The 12,001-nt window shown below is 34.4% G+C and overlaps 1 protein-coding gene across 1 annotated transcript in view; it reads left to right on the top strand.

Annotated features, from left to right (window-relative positions):
- The window catches only part of ALG13 (ALG13 UDP-N-acetylglucosaminyltransferase subunit), a 71,936-nt gene extending 60,653 nt beyond the window's left edge, over positions 1-11,283 (top strand). Inside the window, 3 exon segments of the mRNA XM_069462796.1 lie at positions 5,493-5,533; positions 7,922-8,057; positions 10,696-11,283. Coding sequence (XP_069318897.1) covers positions 5,493-5,533; positions 7,922-8,057; positions 10,696-10,961 — 443 coding nt within the window. The 3' untranslated portion in view covers positions 10,962-11,283.
- The last annotated feature ends 718 nt before the right edge of the window (positions 11,284-12,001 follow it).

Raw genomic sequence — 12,001 nt, 5'->3', positions numbered from 1 at the left:
CATTAACGTTAACTGTACTTTATCATCACATTTCTGTTCATCTTTCCCTCTGTGTTGATTAATAAAATCCATCTAGGCTGGGCATGGTGGCTCACGCCTATAATCCTAGGACTCTGGGAGGCCGAGGTGGGAGGATCGCTCGAGGTCAGGAGTTCGAGACCAACCTGAACAAGAGCGAGACCCCGTCTCTACTAAAAATAGAAAGAAATTATATGGACAACTAAAAATATATAGAAAAAATAAGCCGGGCATGGTGGCACATGCCTGTAGTCCCAGCTACTTATTTTGGTGCATTTAGAAGTAAATTGTAGCCATCCATGTATTTCCCCATAAAAACTTCAGCATACATATCATTAACTTGAGTTCAGTATCGAGTTTTTCTTTTTGATGTAAAGTTTACATATAATGAAATTCACAGAACTTAAATGATCACTAGCTAAGTTTTAACAAATGCGTGCATGTACATATGTAACCCAAATCCCCATCAAGGTATAAAATATTACCATTATTCCACAAAGTTCCTTCATGTCCTTTTCCAGTCTTTCTCTGTGCCCAACCCCAGAGGCAGCCACTGTTCTGATTTTTTTTCACCACCTATTAGTTTTATCTGTTTTAGAATTTCATATAGTATAATCATAGAGTAAGTGATTTTTATAGAAACTTGGCATAATGTTTTTGAGCCTTATCCATGTTGTTGCATATTTCAGTACATTTGCTTTTATTGCTGAGTAGTATTTCATAGTATGACTATTCCACAGTTTGTACATTGTCCTGTTGATAGACAACTGAGCTATTTCCATTTTGGGGCTGTTTGGAATAAAGCTGCTGTGAACATTCTCATAAAAGCCTTTGTAAATGTATGTTTTTTTATTTCCCTTTGGCAAATACCTATCATTGGAATTGCTGGGTCATAGACAGGTGTGTTTAATTTTATAAGTAACTGTCAGTTTTCCACAGTTGTACCATTTTGTATTTCTACCAGCAGTATATAAGAATTTCAGTAATTTCTCATTGTCACCAATATTTAGTGTTGTTACTCTCTTTAATTTTAGCCATTCTGGTGACTGATAATGAGCACTTTAAAAAAAAGTTTTTGTAGAGTAGTTTTTTGTTCACAGCAAAATTGAGAGGAAGACAGAGAGATACCCATTTTACCGCTTGCTCCCACAGATGTATAGCCTTCCATATTATGAATATCCCCCACCAGAGTGGTACATTGTTACAATTGATGAACCTACATTGACACATCATTATCACTCAAAGGCCATAGTTTATATTAGAGTTCACTCTTGCTGTTACACTTTCATGAGTTTGGACAAATGTATAATAACATATATCCACCATTATAACATCATGCAGAGTATTTTCACTGCCCTAAAAATCATCTGTGCTCCACCTATTCATCTCCCCACAGCCCTTGGCAATCACTGATCTTTTTACTGCCCCCATAGTTTTGACATTTCCAGGATGGCATATACTTGTAATCATACAGTATGTGGCCTTTTTAGATTGGCTTTTTTTACTTAGTAATATGCATTTAAAGTTCCTCCATGTCTTTTATGGCTTGATGGCTCATTTCTTTTGAATACTGAATAATCCATCGTCTGGATGTACCTTGGTTTATATATCCATTCACCTACCAAAGGATATCTTGGTTGCTTCCAAGTTTGGACAATTATGAATAAAGCTGCCCTAAATATCCATGTGCAGGGTTTTATGTGGAAATGTGTTTTTAACTCCCTTGGGTAAATACCAGGGATCATGATTGCTAGATCAAATGGTAAGAGAATGTTTAGTTTTTAAAGAAACTGTCAAACTGTCTTCTAAAATGGCAAGACCATCTTTGTTCCTACCGGCAATGAAGGAGAGTTCATGTTGCTCCACATTCATGCCAGTATTTGGTGTTGTCGTTGTTCTGGATTTTGGCTGTTCTAATAAGTGTGTGGTATCTCACTGTTTTAATTTCCATTTCTCTCATGATATCTGATGTGGAGCATCTTTTCATGTGCTTATTTTCCATCTGTATATTGTTTTTGTTGAGGTGTCTGTTAAGGTCTTTGGCCCATTTTTTAAATGGGGTTCTTTTCTTATTGAGTTTTAAGAGTTCTTTGTATATTTTGGGTAGCAGTCCTTTTTTTAGGTATGTCTTTTGTAAAGATTTTCTCCCGATCTGTGGCTTGTCTTTCCATTCTCTTGACAGTGTCTTTTCCGGAGCAGATGTTTATAGTTTTAATGAAGTCCAACTCATCAATTATTTCTTTCATGAATCGTGCCTGTGGTGTTATATCTTAAAAATTCATTGCCATATCCAGGGTCATCTAGATTTTCTCCTGTGTCATCCTCTAGGAATTTTATAGTTTTGTGTTTTTTGTTTATGTCTGTGATCCATTTTGAGTGAATTTTTATAAGGGGTGTAAGGTCTGTGTATAGATTCATATTTTTGCATGTGGATATCCAGTTTGAGTACTTTTTTCATGTGTGCTTATTGGCCATTTGCATATTTTTGTAAAGTGTTCACATCTTTGGACAATTTTTATATTGGGTTGCTTGATACTGAATTTTAGAAGTTCATTACATATCCTGGATACTAGTCTTTCTTTTTGTCAGGTATGTTTGTGAATATTTGCTCTTATTCTGTGGCTTATCTATTTTCTTCATGATGTCCTTTGATGTGCAGAGGATTTTAATGGTAATGAAATCTAATCAATTTTGTTTTTGTTTATTGTTTTCTCTAACCTAAGAAAGAAACCTTTGCCTATTACCAAGTCATGAAGATATTATTATATGGTTTCCTCTAAAAGGTTTGTTTTCCATTTTGTGTTTAGGTCATCCATCCATCTCAAATTAATTTTTGTGAATGGTACGAGATGGGGTTGGGTTTTTTTTTCTTTTCTTTATGGATATCCACTATTCTAGCAGTGCCATTTGTGAAACGGATTTCCCTTTTTTCATTAGATCACTTTGGTGTTTTAGTCAAAAATCAAATGACTGTTTTAAGTGTAGGTCTGTTTCTGAGCTTTCTTCTTTTGTATTAAGATGTTTTTTAAGGCATATGCCAGTACCACACTGTCATTTTACTGAGTTTTGAAGTCAGGTAGTAAAATTGACATTTCTGTTTGATCATCAATTTTTAGGACACCCCCGCCCAATAATAAACCTTCTGGGAATTTGGGATTGTGTTGAATCTATAGCTCAGTTTGGGGAGAATTGCCATCTTAACAGTATTGTCTCTTTGAATCCATGAACACAGTCTATCTGTCCATTTATTTATGCCTCCTTTGGTTTCTCACCATTTTTTTTTTCTTTTTTCTTTTTTTTTTTTGGTGTAGCAGTCTTCTATGCCTTTTGTTAAATGTGTTCCTATGTATTTGGAGTTTTGGTGCTGTAGTAATAGAATTTTTAAACTTTCATTTTGCCATTTTGTCCTGCTAGTATGTAAAAATTACAGTTGATTTTTGTATGTTAATCTTGGCTGATTTATTAAAAATCTGTCATTCACAGAGGATTTTTAAAAATATCCACTGCCTCTTTCATAGGTTATGCTTTTGTCATCTTGCCCCTGAACAATTAGAGTAGTTCCCAGTTGGTCTCACTGCTCTGGTATCTGTACTCCTTGTTTCTTCCTAGCTCTGAAACCTTCAGTGATTCTGCAGTTTCTGTAGATTAAAGTTCAATAGATTAAGTATGGCATTTATGACTTTTCACAATCTTGTCTCTACTCCCTTCCAACCTATTCTTACATGAGCTCTATGCACCTGATTGTCTATTCTAAGCCTTTGCTGTCATTATGATTCTACTCAAATTATTTCCCTATCCACTCTTCCATCTAATTCCTATTAATCCCCCAAAAGGTGCCTTGTGACCATTAGCAGGCATTCCTTATTCTCCATGGCCCTAGCAATCACTCTTCTACTTTCTATCTCTATGGATTTGCCTATTGTAAACATTTCACATAAATGAAATCATTCAATATATGATCTTTTGCAACTGACTTCTTTCACTTAGCATAATGTTTTCAAGGTTCATCCATGTTGTAGCTTGTATCAGTACTTCATTCTTTTTTATGGCTGAATAATACTCCGTTTATGGAGATACAAGCATACCTAGTTTTATTGTGGTTTGCTTTATTGCCCTTTGCATTTTTTCCCCACAGGTTGAAGGTTTGTGGCAACCCCATGTTAAGCAAATCTATTGGCACCATTTTTCCAACAGCTCTGTGCTCACTTCATATCTCAGTGTCAGCATTTTTAGCAATAAACTATTTTTTTAATTAGGTACCTACATAGGTTTTATAGATCTAATGCTATTGCACACTTAGAAGACTGCAGTATAGTGTAAACGTAACTACTGTAGGTACTAGGAAACCAAAAATTTGTGTGACTCACTTTACTGCAATATTCGTTTTCTTGTGGTGCTCTGGAACCAAACCCACAATATTGATGTATACCTGTACTGTATTTTATCTATCAGTTGATGGACATTTGGGATGCTTCCACTTTGGGGCTGTTAATAATATTGAAATGGACATTTGCATATAAGTTATTTTGTTGCTATACATACACACACACACCCCCCCACACACACCCCAGGAGTAGAATCCTATGACACTCGTGAATTTACTTCCTGCTGTTATCTTTTAATATTCTTTAGCTTGAGCATTAGACTTTGTGTATTATATATACTCCCACATAATAATCATAATATAAGCTTATTCTTTAAAAATGGCTGTAAACATTGTTAAGTATATGGAATCTCCAAGTTTAAGAAAGGGGAATTGTGAGAGTTCATCTGTTAGTGGAACTCAGGTTATATTATTTTATAAACAAAAATATATGTGGATCCCAGGTCAATCAGTAAAAATACATTTAAAGATACAATTGGAATGCTAAGAATATTCCCTCTTCTCCCATACATCTAGTTTTTGTTTATGAAATATTTTAATTAAATTCTATAATGTCTGGAGAAATTTTATCACCTTAGGATATAACTCATTTTGAATTCCCTTGCTCATTGCCCTTCTCTTTAGAGTTCTAGTGGTAGTTATGTTAGTCATGATAAATAAAAACAAGGTAAATATTTTCATATTGTGCTAGTTATCTCAGAAGGCATCATTAATCTCAGAATCAGTAAAGCATTAGTTTGTACTATATAATAGCACTAGTAACTGAGGACCAAAATTATTGCTCATTTAGTAGAGTTGTATTAAAGTTAGATTTTCCTTGAAACAAGCAAGAAAATGCTTTTACTGGATTCTTCCTAAACACTAACCGGGTGGCATTCCTATAACACCTGCCGAATATTAAGACTAGGAATGAGGTTGTATTTGGTGATTAAACTTTGGATCAGAAAATGATCTTACCTATATTGGTAGTGGTGTCTATGTGGGAAGACTACATTGATATCTACCTTAATGCCCAAAGAGGAAGCTTTTAAATAATAGTTCTAATTGCTTATGTCAATCTAGTCACTAAATTTAAAATTTTTAATTTTAGACACAAGAGTTCTGCAGTACTATTTCAATCTCGGATTGCAGGTAAGAATCATGTTAAAATTGCTTTGATGAGCTCTCTATTAAAAATATAAGCTATTTTGATAATCAGACTCTTGGCATTCAAAAGCCAAGAAACACTATGAGGGGGCTGAAAATTTAATTTCTAAGAGACCTGTGATGATGATATAGGTAAGTTTTCTACTCTAGCCTCCCTGTGCTTCAGTTTCTCTTAATAAAAAATAGTTGTTAAATTGAAGAGAGTGGGGGCTGGGCTCTAAGCAGCACAACTTCAATATATGTTAGATTAACCTTCATATTTAACATATATCAACCCTTCACTGTGTTTTTCTATCTCAAAATAAATGTTATCCTGCTTGCTTAAAATATTTTATGGCTGTTTCTGCATTTTATGTGAAAAATAATCAGACTGATTCAAAGACATTTAAAGAGCTGTATTATTTTTAAAGCACTCATGTATATTTGCCCAAACACTGCTTTTCACCACTCCCCTGAGTTGTAGAGGCACAGGTACTGACAAATGTCCTGATAATCACTGAAGGTATCTCTGATTTGAGGTGAAAGCTCTTTTATTCTTTCAGGAATCATTTTCCCCCTGAAATACACTTCTGACATAATAAAATGGAATATTTACTGAAAGGAAAAAAATGCATCTTAAGATTTGGCAGATGATAAATTATGTGGTCTCCTAGATAGTGCTTAGATGAGTTCATATTCCCTGACATGGATTTCCCTAAAGCCTTACACATGTCAGTGCCAGAAAACCATCTCCCCAGATAGTACACAACTATAAATTGGGTTGTAAGGTGGGTTTTTGTTCTTTGAGACTATTTTTCCTAAATGCAGTTTCAAGAATTGTGGGGAGTTAGCTATGCTCCCAGCAAAAGTTCAGGTCCCTCAGACAGGGGTTGTCGCAAAGGATGAAAAAATAGTAGGAAACAGAAATAAAAATAATACACAGAGCCAAAGATATAGTTTATAAAGTAAAGATTTATGAAGATAGACAAAGCAGGGTGCCCAGAAGGTTACATCTCTTCCAGTGGAAATGTAACGCAGATTGAAGTTTTACACAGATACTTATAATGTACAAGGTCTCGGTTGCCAAGGGTAACAAGGTTTACACAGTAACAGGTAGTTTGGTTTAGGGTCAAAGTCTTCTAAAAGGCAACTACAGATCCTTCAACTAACTCTATCTAGGTGAACAATTGGTTATAAAATCTTCTTAGGGCAAACTTCCAAGTTTTATAATAAGGCTATTACTTTAGCAAAAACAGAGACATCGTGGCTCTGGTTATTGTGTATTAGAACAGAGATTTCAGGAGTCAAGCATGAACTGTCCCTTATGCTATTAGGCAAGACCTGCTTTGTCTTTCAAAGCAAGTGAGAGCCACAGGCTGAGATTGCAGCCTCAGTTGCCTTGGAATGCAGCTGCTACTGACCATTGAGATGCGAACTAACATGTTTACATTTTCCTTTAGGGCAAAGCCTTGCAAGACTCCTGAAATCATTTCTGTCTCTAAAAATATAAGGGGCATTTCTATAAATCAATATTTCTTAGGCTCAACAAAGAATTGATAAACTACTTGCCCATTCAGTTATGTTAGTTTATTATAGTCACATGTGGAAACTTTGCAATCTATTTCACAAGACAGAGGCATTTTAAATATTCTCTTGCCTTTTATATCATGGGAATAACAAGAAATGCTGAACAGTTTATTTATATGTGTGTGTATATATATATTTAGAGAAAGGGTCTCACTGTGCAGTGGTATGATCGTAGCTCACTGTAGTCTCTTATCTCCTGGGTTCAAGCGATCCTCCTGTCTGATATTTTAATACTTTTTATATTAGAAGTAATAGCATCCATTGTAGTAAATTTAGAAAATACTAAGGTATAAAGAAAACCAAAATCACCTACATAACCACTGTATACTTTGATATTTCCTTATGACTTTCTTATATTTTACACGGTATAGATTATGCTATATGATATTGTAATCTTTTAACATGTGCATTTTTTCTTTATATATTTGAAAGCATGATTTTTATTGTCTGTATAGTATTTCATCATATTCATTCACCCAGTTCCCCATTGTTACTTACGTTGTTCAATATTTTTTGCTTTTAAAAATGTTATAAAAAACATCTTTGGTATACAGTTCTTTGTGTATATCTCTAATTTCCTCAGGGCACTTTCCTAAAAGAATTCCTTGGTCCAAATATGAGGTACAAATACAACAAAAGCTCTTAAAGTTGTAATGTGAAGTCTTTTAGGTTAAAAAAAGCCATTGCTATTTCACCTGAAAATCATGAACCAGCTTTTTTTTTTTTTTTTTTTTTTAAGTGAGGAACTGTACTGTGTTAAGGATAGGGAACAGTAACTTCGTTTTTTGTTGCCCTTTCTTTTTCAAGTGCTATCACCATAACTACTGGCACTCCATGGTCTGTATGCCACAGATGCAGCAGCAGCTTCATGTAGAGAATTATCCAATGTATACTGAGCCACCTCCTCTGGTAGATCAAACACAGGCAGAAGCATCAGCAAGTGGTGAGTTTGTAATAAGATTGCTGGCAAGAAAGACAGCTGGATTTTATTGTGTGTAATTTAATAGCCTTCAGATATTTCATTAGGTCCATATACTAGACCAGTGTTCTCAAGACATGATATGTGGACCCCTTGGGGTCCCTAAGACTCTTTCAGGGGATTCATGAGGCCCAAAGAATCACAATAATACTAGGATTTTATTTGCCTCTTTCACTGTGTTGTTTTTGCACTGAGAGTGTAAAAATCAATGGTGGGTATAAAAAAACTGCTGACTCCTAAGCACAAGTTGGCACTGGCACCAAACTCTGCTAGTAATCAGTATCTTTCTCACTACACTCATGGTACAAAAATGCCAATTTCTTTTTGTTTAATCAAAGGTATTCTTATTTTTACAAAGTTTTATTCTTGAATAATTGTATTTAATTTTCTTTGTGACAAAATGGAAACTCTCCATAAAACATTTCTGCATGTTGAATGAAATATGATTATTAACTTAAGGAAAAGCACTTGTACTATTGAGTTATGAGTTGAACTAGCTGACTTTTTTTCATGGAATACTCTTTACTTGAAAGAGTGATAGACAAACTGATTATTCAGACTTGGTTCACCTGAACATTTTCACAAATGAACAAAGTGAGCCTGTCACTTCAGGAAAAACAACTGGTGATATTTGTTGTCAAAGATAAAATTCTAGCTTTCAAATAAAAATTAGAGTTTTGGAAAACTTGTAAGTGCCCTTATGAGCTTGACAGCTTCCCAATAATTAAAACTCCTAAAATAGGTGGAGCTGAATATAGTTTCTTAAATTGTATAATATGTCCACATTTGTTAGATCTGCATAACTCAGTGAAGTGTTATAGTTTCCCAATTACCAATACATCATGTTACTCATTCCTGATTTGTCAAAGATCTATCCAAAGTGTAAGATAAAACCATATTTTTTTAATGTAACAGTATGAAAAGTCCACATTGCAACTAACCTTTGAGAAACTATCACTTGTGCAGTTTTCGTGTACCATCAAAGAATATCTACAAATATCAGGAAAGGCCCGTTATTAAAGGACTTTGCTTTTCCAACTACATCTCTCTGTGAGGCCAGATTTCTTCATATACTTCAACTAAAACAGCATATAATAAACACAGAAGCGTATGTGAGAATCCAGCTTTTTTCCATTAAACTATACATTAGGAATATGCACAAGTATACAAACCAGGGCACTCTTCTCATGAATTTTTTTCATTTTGGAAAATAAACTTATTTTTCATAAAAAGTTTGTGTTAACATGTAATGGGCTTATTTTTTTATATGAATTGATAAATATTTTTAACTTTCTAATTTTAATTCTTAATATGGAAAATATTGAATTATATAACCCACATAAATAAAAGCTATTTGGGGTTCTTAATTTTTAAGAGTGTAAAGGGATCCTGAATCCAAAATGTTTGAGAACCACTGTTAGACCATAAGAATAGTTGCTTTATGAGTTCACAGTATAGTACAGATGGGGATGCATTTGGAGGAATAGGATCATCTGACTGCTCTTCCTGGAAAGAATCAGCAATAGGTAGAAGAAACCATGTGAAACTAACCTAACCAAATGTGTTTCACATTCCAGGCCACTTGATGGTTGTGATCTCCACTAAGTTAAACCTCCCTAAGCTTGATTTTCTGTAACATGGGAAATATCTGACTTGCCATAGTTGTTAAAAGAGCTAATTGAGACCTTATGTATAAGTATATGGTACCTGGTGCATATTAGGAATGCTAATTTCCTTTCTCTTTTCCCTTTTTAAAATATATTACTGGTTTTGGAATGTTGTTAGCACTATAGAATCGTATCCCTAGTGTGCTGGTATGATGTTGTCCATTGTATTAAAAAATAAAGTGTCAACCTTTATTGTATTTTTGCACAATATACTTTTTATAGAGCTATTTTTAATTGTAGTAAACCATGAGGCAGTGGTAGTCTTAATTTCACAGAATGAACTAATCTAAGTTGGCCCAAGAAATGAAAGATCCCTTTTTGTCTATTATGTATAGTCACTACAGCAAGGTCAGAACATTATTTCCACTGAAATTGACCCAAGGTAGCACAAGTGCTACAAAATTAAAATGATACTAGGATTGTAATGACATTCAGTAGATGACACTTTTAGGATGCTCTTCAGAACTATATCTTTAAGTGTAGATCAGACTGAGTTTTTCATTGCTCAGGTGGTACAAAATAGTTATTTGGATGATATGTGTTATACTGTGAAACTACTGGATAACCTAATTATGACTACCTTTTATAAGAGCTTAATCGACTAGACTCTAGAGCATGTTTATGTATTTAGCCTGTTGATACCTAAATCATCCCAGAAAGATAGCTATCTGTAGGTAGAATAGATTTGACATATATACACACACAGGCAGGCACATATTTACATTTTTTAAATTTGGAAATTTTCATGTAATCTTTTGGTAGCCTGTTTTAGTCACTATTGTTTATATTTAAAGTGCTCCTGCCCGTGCTGTGATCTTTCTTATAGTTAATGATAAATTTTATTTTCACCTTTAAGAACATGTTTATGTTGCATGGGGTTCTGTTTTAGTGAAATTTTTGTATATAAAGTGTGCCATATATATTCTTTGTTTCAGGTACTTTTATGAATGCTGACCCTACATCTGTCCCTCGTGGAGCAGTCTATTATCCAGTAATGTCAGATCCCTATGGGCAGCCACCTTTGCCAGGGTTTGAATCCTGCCTTCCTGTTATGCCAGATTATCCCTATGTTGTCCCCTGGCATCCAGTTGGTGCAGCATATGGCAATGCTTCTCAAATTCATGGTGCTGTAAATCCTGGGCCAGTTGGCTATATTGCTTCACCTCCCTCAGCTTCTCATTATGCACCTCAGAATATGTAAGATTCAGCAGTATGACATATTCTTGCACTGCCATTTTCTTGCTGTTTGAGTTTTTTAAAAGTTATTTTTTATTTGGTGTTTAAGTGCTTTAGGTGGTTAGAGTGGTTACAATTGTATCTGTCTTTAAGATTATTTTATCTTTTGATTTAAAATAGTACTTTAAGATAAAGGAATATGACTTAGGGCTATGAATAAGTAAATTGAGATGGATGTACAACTAGCCCAGTGTTGAGCATAGTTCATTGTATTCAGCTATTTTCCTGTCAGCCAGCTTGTCAACTTTGTATTAGCTGATGGTACCAGAAATAAATCATACAAACTATTTCCTTGGTTCACATATCATATTAAACCATGCAGAATTTGAATAACTTCCACTTATTTCCAGAAAGTAAAACAAAACCAGGAGCATTTACTTCTGGGTAACTCACTTAATATTAAATGCGAGCTCTTCAGGTGTCTTAAGAATTGTCTCAACTGAGTTGTGTTCTGTAATGTTGATCAGTTTTGAAGGCACATGGTGCTCTGCTTTAAATTTATCCCATGTGCTAATGTTTGATATTGGATTTATGTAAGTGTTTACTGCACAGTATTGAATTGGTGTCTTTTGCACAGTTAGAAATAAATAAAAACTAGCATTTAAAATTGCCAAAATGTGTGGGATTTTCTTTTTTATGGCAGCAAAGAGTACCAGACATTTGGTGGTTTCAACATGTTTTTTCTCTGGCATTTTGGTTGCAAAAGAATGTGAATTTATAGCATGAACTGGTAGGGAATAGTTGTAGGGCCACTTGAAATGTTATTTAATCTCAAATCATTGCAATGTATACTCCATAGCTAGTTCTTTTCTCCTGAGAATGTTCCTTTTAGGTTGTATTTCTGTTTTTTAAAAGCATCTGTGTAACCCCCTTATGGTACTTTGATCTAGGCTTACATTCTCATTATCCTATACTTCCAATAGTTGTCATCTACTGCTGTTTTGTTTTTAGACTTACCTGTATCTCTCAAGGCCTGGCTTGTCTCTGACTTTCTGTGCGGCATAT

Source organism: Eulemur rufifrons, chromosome 30 (genome assembly GCF_041146395.1).
Source record: "Eulemur rufifrons isolate Redbay chromosome 30, OSU_ERuf_1, whole genome shotgun sequence".
In the NCBI taxonomy this organism is placed as follows: Eukaryota; Metazoa; Chordata; class Mammalia; order Primates; family Lemuridae; genus Eulemur; species Eulemur rufifrons.
The sequence above is the reverse complement of the archived record's forward strand: the minus strand, read 5'-3'. Positions and strand labels throughout refer to the sequence as shown.